At 36.7% G+C, this 16,179-nt stretch overlaps 1 protein-coding gene across 2 annotated transcripts; it reads left to right on the top strand.

Moving 5' to 3' along the window:
* gabra2a (gamma-aminobutyric acid type A receptor subunit alpha2a) lies at window positions 1–13,883 on the top strand. Of its 2 annotated transcripts, XM_043254606.1 has the most exons (10): window positions 1–314; window positions 702–786; window positions 1,812–1,927; window positions 2,844–2,911; window positions 7,941–8,161; window positions 8,746–8,828; window positions 8,925–9,068; window positions 9,162–9,314; window positions 11,304–11,506; window positions 12,343–13,883. In XM_043254606.1, the coding sequence occupies exons 2-10, from the start codon at window positions 716–718 to the stop codon at window positions 12,634–12,636; spliced, it is 1,353 nt and encodes a 450-aa protein (XP_043110541.1). In that variant the 5' UTR covers window positions 1–314; window positions 702–715; the 3' UTR covers window positions 12,637–13,883. The 2 variants fall into 2 exon arrangements, with proteins under 2 accessions (XP_043110541.1, XP_043110542.1); XM_043254607.1 differs by lacking the exon at window positions 702–786.
* Window positions 13,884–16,179: the final 2,296 nt, after the last annotated feature.

Genomic DNA, 16,179 nt, shown 5'->3' with positions numbered 1-16,179 from the left:
TTGGCTACTTGATGCTCTCCGGGCTCACGCCTAGGCTATATTGATTTCATACAAGCCACTTCAGCCCTCACATGAGCAGCTTGGGCATACAAACAGACACACATCTTGGTGACCAGGGGACGCCTCTGGATAGTTGACACAAAGGTTGAGAAGAAGGCACACCGGTAAGCTCACGTGCCGGTCTGTATGCCTCTGCGCGCGCCCTGGGAGTTTCCTTCAATCCGCGGGTGAGGCGTCTTAGGAAGCGCAAGCTCGAGGGGCGCAACTTTTCTTGTTTCTTTGTCTCAAAGGAGCTGCGCCTCGGCGAAACGAAGGTAATTTGTCGCCTGTTGTATATTGCTGTTAGGTTTTGTTGTTGAAGTATCGTTCGGGTTCCCGGGGTTGTGAGCGTCTAACCTCGGCGACAGCTTTACGCGCGCTTCTTCTGTGTGGACAGTTTTAACCGGTCTCCTTTCAAATGTAAAGACGCCGTAGGTGTGGCTGGTGTATTCGCAGCAAGTTTCAAATTGTAAAACTTTTGAAACGAAGGCTCGCCGTCTGGCTTCAGCTCGCGACCGTTGGCGCGCGCTCTGGAGATGCGCGCGCGCAAACGCGGAACGCTTACAAGCTAAAATAAATGTCACTGGAAGTTTTGCGTTGGTTCATTCTCATATCAATATTTTTTATGACTGACTTGAAGAATGAAACAACTTATTTGGCAGGGAATAACTCGACAATGAATCGGCCGTGGGGTCATTCGCATGGATTTCTAATCTACCTGTTCCTGCTGGCTTTATGGCGTGCATGGTAAGCAAAAAAATGTATCTCTATATATTTTTTTTTCGTAAGGGAGCGCGCTTTTTTTTTAAAGATAAAACCCAATAATGGTGGGATTATCACAACCACTCTCTCCCTTTTTCTTTCAGTGTAAGTCAAAAAGCTTTTGGTGTGATCGTCTCCATTTACAATATTGCCGAAATCGTATATCAGTAAAATAGTATTCTTATATATTACAACAGACATAAATAAAAATAGACATAATAATAACCTAGGGTGAAGTTAATATCACATCATCCATGTTGTTCCAAATTTTCTCTTTCTTCTGTGGAATATAAAATACATTTCGAGAAATGTCGTTTATGATTTGTTCTATGTTCATACAATGGAAGTCAGCGGTCACCAAAAATGTTTCTCAAAACAAATCCCACAGAAGAATGATGTAAAAAAACAACAACAACATTTTTTAAGTGAACTGTCCTGTTATACACAATTTAAAGAAATGTTCTGATTTCAATCGAGTTCATCTCAAAAGACAGAATGTTGATTTACCAATAATTTTAATAATGTTTAAATCCAAAATCCTAATTAAGGCAACTTGGAATAAAAGTAAACAAGACTATAGCAACATTTTTCCCCACAAGCGTATTATATATACACACATGTTATACATAAGACACGTTATGCATAAGACTAGTGTTATACAACTAACAGAAATATGAATAAAATATTTCTGCGCACTCACTAGCCCTGATGTCTCAATGAGGAATTCAGTTAAATATTACTTTGATTTAATCGTGATAAAAGACATTGAAAATAAAGGTATATGTAAATATGCACACACCTAGAGGGAGTCATTAATAGCTTAGTAGATAAGTTTGCTAAGATGAAATCTCAGGTTTTGATGCAGCTGTCATGTTAGTGTTTTGCCATATGGTCATCTTCTCATAACTTCATGGAACAAGGTTTGTAGAGAGCAGCTTTTTCTGCATGTAACTCTCTAGCCTGTATGTTTATGTAACAGACTTTTGAGATGCCAGATGTATCTTGTGTAGTTCTGAGACAGATGTATCCGGCTCAGATGCCTTTAAAAACAACATTACCCTCTTCACACGGATCTTGGACCGACTGCTTGATGGCTACGACAACAGGCTGAGACCTGGTCTTGGAGGTGAGAAAATCTAGGGAAATTAGTGCTGTGTCACATTTCCCGAAATTTATATTACATTTATACATGCTTTATGATGTATTAATGAGCAAAACTACTGTGTTCGTGTGTGCTTCTGTCTAGAAATAGCTCAACAAGAAAAAAAATGGCTGAAATCAGTAAAACGTGCCATTATGTGCAAAACATTTAAGCGACTCATTGTTTATGTGCACTGTCACCCTGACCTGATTTTACCACTGATAAACTAATTATAATGAGGTGTTGATGACCTGAGAAATTTGGAGCCACGCCTGACTGAATAAGCCAGCAATCTCATCTCCACTTAACAATTCGACAAACCCTGCCTGTGCAGTCTCTCAGAGTTAATATGTATTTATGTGGCCCTTGCTATTGTTTGAAAGCTCTGGGCTTGGCAACATAAAAGACATGGATCGAGCGACGCCCACCATGTGGCAAATAGATTTCTTGCGAGCGTTTCCTTTTTGAGATTTAGAGAGACCAGCAGAAAAAAAAAAAACGCGTTCACAGGAGTTAGTGGACATGCGGTGGAGCCAAGAGCCAGAATGAAGTGTTGCCATGGTTCCACTTAAAATAAGCTATAGTAATAGTGCACTCAGATTTGAAAAACAGCATCTTTTTTTTCATGTCTATGTCATTCGAACCCCAAATTAGTTTCCCTTCATGTGTGAAACACAAAGGAGATCTCAGGCAGAATATCTGAGTGGATGCTGATTTATCAAGCTTCAAATAACACACAGGCGTAAAAGTACACGACTCATCTTTAGTAGTTGAATGTGAGCAACAGGATGAAATTAAGTCTTTTACAAACATATAGGATATTAGGCTCGATTATGCTTATAAATGAGGAGTTACTGGTTAGCAGCATTGTAATTTGTAGTTTCCTTTTGCTGTGACATAGATCGAGTGACGGAGGTGAAGACCGATATCTATGTGACCAGTTTTGGACCAGTGTCTGATACGGACATGGTAAGACATCCTTCTTCTCACATCGGCTGACTCGTGCGCTGTATAGTGAGAGTCAAGTAATATTTTTCAGAAATATTTTATATTTTCTTGTTGTTATCTCACTTTTCTCCTTTTATACCATATCATCTCTCTCCCTCAATCCTTGTTTTCCATCTGTTGTCTATTCATAGCATTTGGTACCTGCTGCTGGCTAAAAGCTTTTCTCAGTACTCTTCTTTTTCCCCACTTCACACTGTCTGCTCTCAAATATTTAGAATAGAGAAAAAGATGGTAGAAAAGGGATTTTTCATCCATTCATTCATTATGTATCATCTTTTACCGGTCAGTGGTGTGTTTTCTAAACCCCACTGAACACTCTCACTATCCTGTACTAGAAAAATCTCTGTTTGTAAAGACCGTATTATGTCAGGACGATCATCACTCTGGGTATTTCTGTCATGGTTTTTTTTTCTGAGTGGTCTTGGTATATCATGATTCCTGAATCGGCGGTGTATCTCCTATTCTCCAGTCATCACCTGTGATGAGAGATTTACACTATCTTGTAAATAATATCAATCACAACACTACTCGATTACTTCTCTGTACAGGTTTCCACAGTATTCATTTGTGAAAGCTGTGCATCCTAAACAATGTTTAAATGTACGGTACCATTCAAAAGTGTATGATAAGTCTCTTATACTCATCAAGGCGGCACTGATTTGATCAAAAATATAATAAAACATAAATACATATGTTTTCTGTTATTTCAATATATTTTTTTATAATATATTAACATGTTTTAGTATATTTTAAAATGTAATTTATGTCTGTGATGCAAAGCTGAATTTTCAGCTTCATTACTCCAATCTTCAATGTCACATTATTCTTCATAAATCATTTTAATATGCTGATTTGGTGCTCATGAATTTCCTGCTTATTATTATTCTAAATGTTGAAAACAGTTGCAATATTAATATATTTATGAAAACAGTGGTATGGTTTTTCAAGATTCTTTGATGAATATAAAGTTTTAAAAAACTGCATTAAAACAGAACTCTTTTGTAACATTATGAATACTTTTAATGTAACTTTTGATTGACTGAATGTGTCCTTGCTGAACGAAAGCATTCATTTCTTTCAACAACAAAAAGCTTACTGACCACAAACTTTAAAATGGTATTGTAAATACATAAATTAAGGCATGCAACAATAACAACAATGATTAAGGCTACAACTTTATACTATACTGCTAAAAGCTGAATCCAGACTGTAAAATGTCATGACTTGAATAGTTGGATTTCGTGACATCAATTTTAGAAGAAAAAAACACATTGCTATATATTATGACATATCCTCTGATCAACAGTGACTTACAAAAGAGTCCTAAACTGCATTTGTTTTATTTTTCACTTTTGTTTTAAGGTCTACTGTACCTTTATCAAGATTTTTGCATTAAAAAACATAATAAATTGGAAGTAAAAGGCTTTTCTCGGAGCGGTTTGTAACCGGTTTGAATAGGTGTGGAAGATTTTAGACTCTCAAGTAAAGAACATAATGCCTAATAATAGACATATACTACGGAGGATCAAAAAGCAGGTTATTTTTATCAGTCTTACTGTGCCACTGCCTTCAGGCCGTGTGGTTATGATATGACACAATGGAAAGTGACAAGTATTGTCTTTTTGCTTGAGGAGTTCTCCTGCATAATGGAGGGTAATGTTGCAAGACGTTAGCAAGAATATCAAATGACCAGGCAAGCTTTCCTCAAAGTTCGTTCGAGATGAAGGTTTTAGATTTTATAGTACCGGAATTAACTTAGTATGGACCCGTAAAAGGTTTGTTCCTGCAGTGTGATTGGGACAATGTGAAAGCTGATGAAGGATAGATGGAAGCATGAGAAGGAAATGAAGCATTGCAGATGGGCTCTGTGAGTGCTGGGGAGCCCCGGCGCTCCTGTGACAGCATGTACTGTCACACAATATTATCTTTCCTGTATGAGTGTGGGAGTGAATAAGTATTATCTCTTATGTACATAACATTGTGTTTTTCTGTCTCTGTGCTGCCATGGAAACTGGATGCCCGCCTTCACCCCGGGGGTCGGTGCATGGCAGCACAGTGCCCGAGGGACTCGGATATAATGCGGTGATGTGAAGCGCTTCTGACACTTTGCCACTTTCTAGTACTATAGCGAGGAAGATGAAACACACGTTATACACAGACAATGAGCATATTGAGTGAACTGAAAAGTTGCTGGCACTTACTGAGGGAGCCCAGTCTTACTTTTAATGCTTTTCTTCTAGCTGTCTTTGAATGGTTTACAGTGACATCCAAAGTCCGAGACCACACTGAACACCTGACATGTTTTGGGGTTTTTTTAATGGAGAAATATACACAACACAGATTGTATAACAAAATGGAACGATCCTCCTCATTTTCCTTCTGCATACAAAGATAAATATAATAATACATTTCTTCTTCTGCGGTATTAAGTGTATAATTATGGAGACATTGCGTATAATATATATAATATATATATATATATATATATATATATCTAACTATACATAACATATATAACTATATAATATAACTATATAGATATGTAATATAGATATAGATGTGTAACAAGTGCCCCAACTTCCCTCCCATCCTCTCACTTCCCTCTGTTTGCTACATACTGTAAGGGGAAAACTGCTAGTGTCAATCGGGAATTGCCATTAGATCCTACTTAAATTGTCAACAAGCCCTTCCTCTGAATCAGTTTCGCCTTCACCCTCCAAATGACTTATAAATGGTTTGCATATTTTGCCAAACTGACGTCCCTTCTTCCATAAAAGTTAAAATAAGTGTCTTTGTTTTGTAGAGCTAAAGCCATTAAATTTGACTATAGGAAAAGTTAAAATAAGTTTTGTTTTAGGAAGGCATTGTTTTAAGTTCATGTCTTGGCTTAAAATTCTATACAAAAACAGTAGGGCACAAATACTCACAGACAGAATTTTGTCACCTTCCTTTGCTTTATTTAGGGGTATTCGTATAGCCGCTCTCTCCCCTTCTTTTTGCCTTAGTCATTGACACAACTTGTGTCATAGTCTTCAAAATTTTTAGTGTAAGATATTCAGAGCAATCTCTGAAATCACTAAACAACTTATTGAACTTATTGATTTTCTAATTGTGTTTGGAGATTCGAGATATAAACTCGGTTTGTTCATGTCTCGAAACTCCAAACACAATTAGAAAGTCATCAAGTTACCCCTAAATAAAGCAAAGGAAGGTGAAAAAATGAGTCTGTGAGTATTTGTGCCCTATGGTTTTTGTATAGAATTTTAAGCCAAGACATGAATACCTTCCCTATAATACGTTAAACAGACCATGAAGATTACTAAAAGAATTTCCTTCTCTTTCTTGGGTATGACTGTGATTACTGCTTCGTTAAACGACTGGGGGATCTGTCCCTCCTCCAAAGCCTGGGAGAACATATTAAGCATGTGGGGCCCCAATGTATTATAAATGTATATTGACATGCTTTATATACCTCACAGGGGATTTCGTCAAGGAAGTGACTTTATGATGTTCTTTATTTCATCTAATGTTAAGTCGGCAACAAGAAATTCTCTTTTTTATCTAGCGTTGATAGATTACAGCAATTTAAAAAAAATCTCCATAGTAGAGGGGTCCACAATTGCATTACTAGAGTACTGTGCTTCATAATATTATTTAAACCGATTAAAAGAGATAAAAAAACCCTTAAATGCACTTTAAAGGTGTCCCACAAAAGTAAAGGTGAAATATTTGGTTGGTTATTAGCCTCGAAAAATAACTTGTGTTACGAAATGTTTCAAAAACCTAGGCTTTTCTTACCACTAGCCTTGATGAAAAGGATGAGAAAAAGGATTGATCTGTCCAGTCTCAGCAAGGAATGGGAATCTTTTTAAAGTGTGTCTCTTGTAAAAATATAATGTCAGTGTTCTTTTTTCATAAATAAGACAGCACCTTAACACATTTAACAGGATGGTTTAGGCCGTTAACGTTCCAGGAAGCGAAGAGTCAAAGCTCCTACTCCAGTATCAGAGGTCTTACTCAGAGTAGAAGCCATCCCGATTGTTGCATTTATTGTCCCCCCTTCGCCACGGACAGAACCCTGTTGAACATCCCCTCCCACGATACCTTATCACAACAAAACAAAACAGAGTGCGCAAAACAAGAACATACCTGAAAACCCAGGCTCGACTGAACATCAAATCAGAATTTCCAAAGACAACTTGACTGTAGAAACAGAGTAACTGGCATTAGCTGACTATCAGGAGCTCAGTGAGCAATTCCTTTCGGTATTGTGAATGTTCAAATGCACAAATGCACAGTTCAGTTATTACAAATCCACAGTGTGAAGCATATAAACATTATGTATAACAAGTCACCTAACACGCTTTTTGCATTTGTACATAACATACTTGTAGACATAAATACCACTGTCAATTTTTTATATTGTGTATATTTTCTTTAATTGTTTTCGTACATTGTTATTCCATATTTACTTATTCTGTTAGCATTATTTTTATTATGTGTGTCTTGTCTGTCAGTGACGTTTTGTGTGGAAGCTTCTGTCACATGTTTAAACATACCTGCAAAAAAAAAAAAAATTTAAATGTATTTAAAATGTAATGTATTTAAAAATATTAAAACATCATTTATTGATATGATGAGTCACTCTAATATGCAGATATTGTAAATATTGCAGACAACTTAATATGTTTGTGTAGGCTTAAAAAAATATCAGAATTCTTAAAAAAATATCTTATAACATTATGCATGCCTGTACTGTCCCTTTTGATCAATTAAATGCACGGATGATGAATACAATAAATATATTTTGTGAAAGCGGTTACCCTGATAATATATTTTTTAGTAAAACATGAAATAGACCAACAGCAACATTCAGATTTTAGATCCCACACTGAAAGAAAATGTTTTCTGTGTATATATTGTCTGATGCACTGAGCACTGAAGAACATCTTGCACTCTTATCTCCCCTGGTATGTCACTCTGTTCTCAGGAATACACAGTGGATGTGTTTTTCCGTCAGCGCTGGACAGACGAGCGGCTGAAGTTTAACGGGCCAATGAACATCCTGCGTCTCAACAACCTGATGGCCAGTAAAATCTGGACTCCAGACACTTTCTTTCACAACGGCAAGAAATCTGTGGCTCACAACATGACCATGCCCAACAAACTACTGAGGATTATGGAGAACGGCACTCTGCTGTACACCATGAGGTACCCCTACACTAGAGCTTTAAAAAAAAATGTATCCAAGTAATTACCTGGGATGCTAATTCATTCACTAAACTATTCATAATTGATCACATATATCAATATTTGATCGTAAAAGTCCCCAAAATCAAGATTAATTAAAATACCTTATAGCGGGAGATGAGCAAATCATTGGTCAGACGTTACAAAAAGTGGCTATGGAAGTTAAAATATTATTTTATTCGTACCTTAATAAAAACAAATACCTTAAGACTGTAAATCAGCTGTACACGACCATTTGTCAATGTTTTTCAAAAAGCATCTGTTATGTTTATCATAGTTCAATTTATTTAAATGAGAAAACTATCTTGCACACTTGCTGAATGAAAGTGTTTATTTCTTCCAAGAAATGTTGCTGACCCCAAACCTTTGAGCAGTAGTGCTTAATTAACAGTAAACATTGAAGTGCTCTGATGGTGGGAACATTTCCTTTTAACACAATTTCAGATTTTTTTTATTAAGTGTGCTAATGAATAAATTAAATGCACAGCCCTAATAATAACATAATTTTGCAGGGTGACTGTTGTCTAATGTGTGTGTTTGTACAGGTTGACTGTTCAAGCTGAATGTCCAATGCATCTAGAGGACTTTCCAATGGACTTCCATTCATGTCCGCTTAAATTTGGCAGCTGTAAGCAAAAATGCTAATCTTTTATTTTATTTCCCATGATGCTTAGTGTCTCTACATGCTTTAGGTTCTATTAAAATATATTGTATCTGCGTGTAGATGCTTACACTCTGACAGAGGTGACATATGTTTGGACACGTGATGCCACTTTATCGGTGGAAGTAGCTCTGGATGGATCTAGGCTTAACCAGTATGACTTAACGGGACAGACCGTTGGCAAGGAAACCATCAAGTCCAGTACAGGTAAGACATTCGCAAGCAGTCACAAAATCACCTGGATCCATATGCTCCTGTTCGACGTCCTTCCCTCCCTCGTGTTTCTCTCCTGCTGTGTAGGTGAATATACAGTGATGACTGCCCATTTCCATCTGAAGAGGAAGATTGGGTACTTTGTGATCCAGACGTACCTGCCTTGCATAATGACTGTCATCTTATCCCAAGTCTCTTTTTGGCTCAACCGAGAGTCTGTCCCCGCACGCACAGTTTTTGGTGGGTGAGCATGTGTTGTGTAATCAGAGCATTATGTGGAAACGTTTTTAATTCAGTTTACTACGGCACATGTTTATTTGTTGGCCGTGTACATCTTTTCGATGAAAAAAAATCAATTTAGCATGCTGATTTTGTAGCTCTGATTAAATTACCGATGCAGTCACGGGTAAAGCTGATGGGGAATGTGTACGTTTTTTGATTTTCTCTAGCAATTTAAATTTCCTTCTGAACTCTAGGGATGATTTTGCGATGGCTGCGAGCAAAGGCAAACGGCTCTAAAAAATCGGCCTCCGTGTGTTTCTCTTTTTTGGCGGTTGAAAAATTTGCCCAGTTATGTGCATGAATGTATTTTTGTTCATTCAGTGGGAGGAAGCCTTAGCATCCAAAAACACATTTAAATTAAACACAGACTCGCAGGGGGAATTCGCTAAGAATGAAACGCTGATAGCGTCTTTTATTCACACGCTTTGTTGTTTTAGTGGCCAATTCACTAAAGGAATTATGCAAATGAGGTAAACACTCATGAATTGCTCTGTGTAATTTGCACACCACAATTCTACATCTTGCATCAGTGCTCAGTTGAGGGGGGATGCAGTAAACTACCCGTGTATGGTACACTTTACTGGGATTTTACAACATCACTCCAACACAATGATCCAGGCTCCTACTGTAATATAGCTCTTTAAAATGCTGATAAGATGATCATTTGATCATATCTTTGTTTGTTAATGCTGTCATGATGAAATAATACAAAAAAAAAAAATAATTGCAAAATTTAATTATGCATGGTGTAGATAGCACAGGGAGCAATTGACTTAAATCATATAAGAAATCATATAAAATTTTATTATTTTTTATTAAACACTATATTATTTTATTAGAACTTTATTATATATATATATATATATATATATATATATATATATATATATATATATATATATATATAAAAACAATCTCACTCTGACTGAATTTATTTGTTTAAAAATATAAGATAACAATAGCGATATTGTGAATTCTCTTAGAATTTGAAATAACTTTTCTATTTTAATGTATTTTAAAATGTAATTTATTAATGGAGCCAAAAATCTGAAAACATTTAATTGATTTAATGCATTCTTGCAGAAAGTATTTATTTCCTAAAATAAACCTTATTGACAGTAGTTTTATTTTATAGTATAATAAAATTACATAAAATTGCACATTGCAATTCATACAAATACTACTATGTTATAGTCTTATTGAATGGGTTAAAAACAGTGGGATGATTTTTCTTTCTAAACTGTGCACTTTATGGTTACTGAAAGAGACACGAGCTGGTTCTTGTAATATGTCCCCAAATCCCCAAATCATTCTGTGATAATGGCATGTATTACATTTAAACGGATCTTCAGAGTAGAAAGTAATTTTTTCTCATTAGAAAAGACAATTATTCATTATTTTTTATTTTCCTTGCAGATGCACTGTAAAAAAAATCACCCCAGTCATTCCAGAATGATTCATCTTTTCAAAACAAAGCTATTCAAATCATCCAGCAAAAATTCCTTTATTTGTCAGCCTGAAAGAAATGTCTTGAGATGATTGAAAAGATAAAAGTGAGATAAAGAAAACAGTAGCGTTTTTGTGCATTTTCCTGTTTTCTCCCTGATATCTGTTATAATGATGAATATATTTGGATTTATTTTATTTTCCCAGAGGATGCAAAAATTAATTAAAATTGTTTACAAAAAACAGAAGATCATCTATATGAAATGAGGACAGGAGGTTCACTTAGGCCATATGACTGACTGCTGAAATGAACACAATTTCATTAGCCCAGGGCATTTATGATTACACGTGTACATCTGTGCTGTCTCTTCCATGAATAAGTGAACGGCATAAACGCTGGTAATTATCTGCAGCGAGGCATGCTGCACTAATGCGGTACACTAATACGTACAGCGCTCACCGGGTCTTTTTTTTGTTGTTTTTTTGTGATATTTTTGATAGGTGTGACCACGGTGCTAACGATGACCACTCTGAGCATCAGCGCTAGAAACTCTTTACCGAAGGTGGCCTACGCCACAGCCATGGACTGGTTCATCGCCGTGTGCTACGCGTTTGTTTTCTCTGCTCTCATCGAGTTTGCCACAGTAAACTACTTCACCAAGCGTGGCTGGGCCTGGGATGGCAAGAGCATTGTCAATGATAAGGTAACCATGACGACACAGGCCGGGCTTTAAATGTTGGAGTGGATCACATTTGGTAGCTCTGATTATTGTCATTGAGAAGAGGGTTAATTAGATAAGGGAAACCATCACTGTTAATTCTGCATATTTAAAGGAAATCTAAAAATCGAAATTTGCTGAAAATGTACTCACCCTCAAGCCATCCAAGATATAGATGAGTCTGTTTCTTCACCTGTACAGATTTGGAGAAATGTAGCATTACATCACTTGCCGACCAGTGGACTCTTTGCAGTGAATGGGTGCCGTCAGAGAGATAGTCCAAACAGCCGATTAAAATATTACAATAATCCACACAACTTCCCGGTGTCCTCTCACATCATTTGTTTAGAACAGTTTAAGCTTATAAACAGTGTTTGATCTGTGCATGTTCTCTTCTGATTCACACAAGACAACTTTTTTACCGGAGAAAGCAATATAATGGACAGAGTACTCGTTTTAACAGGAAAAATTAGTTGAAGTTATAAAAGGGATTTATTACATACATGTAGCTTTTCACATCACAAGATGTTAATTGATGGATTGGAGAGGTGGAATACTTGATAATTATTGCAATGTTTTCATGACTCTCATTCTGGCGGCACCCATTCACTCCAGAGCATTCTCTGGTGGATGTAGTAATGTTACATTTCTCTAAATCTGTTCCGATGAAAAAATGAACTCATCTATATCTTGCGTGGCCTAAGGGTGAGTACATTTTCTGCGAATGTTTCTTTTTGAGTGAACTGTACTTTTAAACTGCTGCCTGACATTGCGTGTATCTTTTTTACTACTTTGCGTTAACAAATTTCTTCTAACTTCAGAAAAAAGAGACGTCCGTTATTAAAAAGAATAACGCATATGCAGTCGCTGTGGCAAACTACGCACCCCACATTGCAAAGGACTCAGCTCTGCCCACTGTCTCGAAGAGCGCCACAGCGGACCACAGTAAAGCCCAGCCAGTGGCTAAAGAAGCACTGAAGACCTTCAACAGCGTCAGCAAGATTGACCGTATGTCCCGGATCATCTTTCCAGTGCTTTTTGGCAGTTTTAACCTGGTTTACTGGGCCACGTATCTCAACAGAGAGCCTAGCGGTAAGAACATGGTGCCCTCTTAGTGAGCCATTATCTACTGCACGTACAATCATTGCTCTATACTATAAAACTATAATGTTTTGTACAAGTTCTTCAGTGTACTTTTAACGTGTCTGTATGGCAGGACAATGCATAGAGCATCTTATCATACTTTAACGGGACAAATTAACTTATTCCAACAACTTTATTATTGTATGTCGATTTCTGAGCATTTAACTGTTCATTCCTTGCCTTTTTATGCAGTGATTACTGGCATTTTATTACAGACCTCTGTTTTTTATTTTATCTACATTTGTGTTTCATGCATTTATAAAATATCAACCTCCATTTAAACAAAAGTGTTTATGTCAGTGTATCAATGTACGCCAGGTATTGTGCATTAACGACATGCTGTTTAAAATGAAAGCGTATACATACATACTAAATATGATAGCTGTGATGTTTTGTTATAACTGCACTACAGTATCTGTAAGACAGATCACTGCACCTTTATATTGACTGATGTAGCATTTCGCGTCAATTTAATATAGCACTTTATTTTCCGATTGCGTATTAGTTTTCACGTACGTCACGCAGATGTGCATCTAATTCTCAGCCATAAGCAAAGCCCCATCAGTGAAAGCGCACACCCACACATGGTTTAAAGGTAAATGATTCAATGAGTTTGTTTGAAGCAGCACAGTGCTTCGTATTGTTGTGGACACTTTGATCCATGAGCACCGTCTCAAGTGGAATTAGCACTGCATTTGAGTCACTGCCGTCTCTTTGGTTCGCAGTGAATGGAAAACGCTGCTGAGATTTTCCCAAATAGTTTGGGCAGACATACATTCGAAATGAGAGCCACACGTTCGTCTCCTGTGTATGTTACATCAAACGGTGACGCTTCTAAGGTTCAGGCCACTGATAGCCGCATTAGCTTAATGTTGCAACAGTGACATGATGTTGTTTATATGGTATTTTCAATATATGTCTATTGTAGCTTCATGATTAATGCAGATAATGGTTGTAATGGGCTTCTCAGTATGATATATTCGCCTAATGACGCTATGAAAATGGGAATCAAAATATACTGTTCGCTCAATACATCATCTGTCAAACATTTTCCGAATTTTCATTACTAACATCAACAATCCTGACAAGTGTAAACGCTTGAATGAACTACTGTGGGCTTACTTTTAACAGCTTTTCAATTTGCCACACTGTTCTCAGTTTTCTGCCTGGGCAAAAAGACAGCTCCCCTGTTGACTGAAATAAAGTGTTGTCAAAGCCAGCATGGCTCAGTTACTCTCCTTTTGTGTAGGTGATCGTGTCTGTGCCTCTTTCATCTGCATTGTGCACCTCAAAAATGTCAAGGTCCTTATTGCTAAAAAAACCCCTCTCAGCTTAACCAAACAGCGCAAACCAGTATTAGTTTAATGTTATTGAAATCCTTTTATAGTTTTTATAAACGTTTTTTGTTTGTTCCTATGTATTCTGTTTTCATATTAAATTAAAAGTTTTAGTTATTTTGTTGTGTTGTGTCATTTTTATTCCTTTTTTTATATACAGTTTTTATTTATTTTTACTTCAGTTTCTGTTTTTTGGTCCATAAAGGTTAAAGTAATAATTCAGCCAGAAATGAACATTTGCTGAAAATACTATTTTATTCTCTTTTTTTTTTTTAAAGAAAGAAACCCTTTTACAGATGTTCCCCATCCTTACCAAGTGTTATGGTAAAGAAAGAGGACCTTTTACAGATACTCCCTCTCCTGATGCTCTGCCCAAACCAGCTTCAACGTGTGTTATGGTGAAATAATTCACATGATGTATAAATGGCTAGATTCACATTGATTCACATTTTGACCAATAAAAATATTTTACACTTTTAGAATGAGAATTTAAAAAGCTGATAAAAGCGTCACAAATAATCCACAAGTAATGACTCAAATCCATCAATTAATGTCTAGAATTAAACCATCGTTTTTGTATATGATAATAATCCATAATAGCGCACCCTCCAGTCACATAATCCCCTTGTTGTTCTTTCATATCAAAATCAACCAAATATATTTGTTTAGAACTGTTTAAGACTTTTTGTGCATGTAAAAAAGCAATATGGATAGAGGATTTGTATTTTATCTGGAAGCAACAGCTTGAAGCTAAAAATGTCTTGATAACAGATTTGTTTTTCACTCACAAGATGTTATCTGCTGGAATGAAGTCACATAGATTACTTGTGTTTAAAGTCTGATTCTGACGGCACCCATTCACTACAAAGGATCTAATTGATCGTTCGCGAAGAGCCTGATTGACAGGCAATCTTGCCAATCAGAACTCATATATTATGTGCCGCCACTGCAATCTGCCATCTACAGCCGATCTCCATAGAAATCCATGTTAGAACTGGGTGAAAAAGATAGAATGAAATTGAAACATAAAGTAAATATAAAAACGTACAGAGGGTCAAGCTGTGCTGTTCCTGGCTGCCACAGTAAGGGTAATAAGGTAATAAGGAATTCCTTTAAAGTCTGTGTAAATTCAATATTGAATGTGTGTTCTGAGTTTGGCACACCACAGAAAAATGTGTTATTAACCAACCAGCCAAATTTGAATGCTTAGAAAAAATGTGAAGTGTATAAAATAAGGTATCAAAATCCTCTCTGCTCTCAAAAAATTTATGCAAAGCTACCGTCTCTCAACTGTCTTCCTCAAGCAGCTGTAGAAGCACTACACTTTTTTCTCCAACTCCCCCAGATTTAATAAGTTGAGTTTTTCTTTAATACACACTATAATCAATTGGTTTTTGTTATTGAATTAAGATGAATTAGTTTGAGACAGTCAAGCGCTTGGTGATGGCATCTCTGTGTACTTCAAACTGAACAGAGCTGTGCAGCTCACAATGAACGATACAGTCCTATATCCATGCTAAAGCATGTTAAATGAATTGAGAATTTATTGCGCTTTTTCTCACAATAAACGAGTCAGACATATGCTTTAACACTGAGCAGTCTCTTTTCGTATTTACTTTTTTATTCTTTATGGTTTTATTTTAATTCCACTTCAGCCAACAAAATGTATCAAAAATGCTTTTATGATTTTAGTTCAGTTAACTATAATAACCCTGGCCCTAATAAACCTAACAGCAGTCTAAATTTCACTCAGTGGAATGACGTTGTGAGCTGACTTAGTCAATACGCATTGATAAGTTTGCCGTTCGACGGCTGCTTCTTTTATTTACCTGCTCTTAAAAGCCTGCATCTGGTGCAATCCACTAGACTCCCAATCCATATTGTCTTTCTGCATTGCTTTGCTTTTTGTCATCAGTCTCTCCATTCTGTCTGAGAGCTTTCTGTGTAGCTGACTCTGCCTTGACTAACCAGCAGAATTTGAGATTAGCGTCTCTGAATGGAGGAGCGGGAATCCGTGCGCATTTATCTAACATCTTGCTTTAATAGCATAACGGCAGTGCTTCCCAGCTCATTTCTTTTGGTTGTGGAATCGGTATCTGCCTGTGTGAGATACAGCTATCAATGGCTAAACAGAGAAAGACAGTACTCCATTAACCTCCCCTAGCTCCTTTGCACCTT

Source organism: Puntigrus tetrazona, chromosome 13 (assembly GCF_018831695.1).
Source record: "Puntigrus tetrazona isolate hp1 chromosome 13, ASM1883169v1, whole genome shotgun sequence".
Classification (NCBI taxonomy): domain Eukaryota; kingdom Metazoa; phylum Chordata; class Actinopteri; order Cypriniformes; family Cyprinidae; genus Puntigrus; species Puntigrus tetrazona.
Note: the sequence above shows the minus strand (reverse complement) of the source record. Positions and strands in the feature narration are given on the sequence as shown.

Bases quoted from the DNA above. Each gene is read 5' to 3' on its own strand.
- gabra2a (XM_043254606.1), top strand. From the start codon at position 716: ATGAATCGGCCGTGGGGTCATTCGCATGGATTTCTAATCTACCTGTTC. The intron at 2,912-7,940 runs GTAAGACATCCT...CTCTGTTCTCAG, and splicing joins CAGTGTCTGATACGGACATG to GAATACACAGTGGATGTGTT. The intron at 11,507-12,342 runs GTAACCATGACG...TTCTAACTTCAG, and splicing joins AGAGCATTGTCAATGATAAG to AAAAAAGAGACGTCCGTTAT.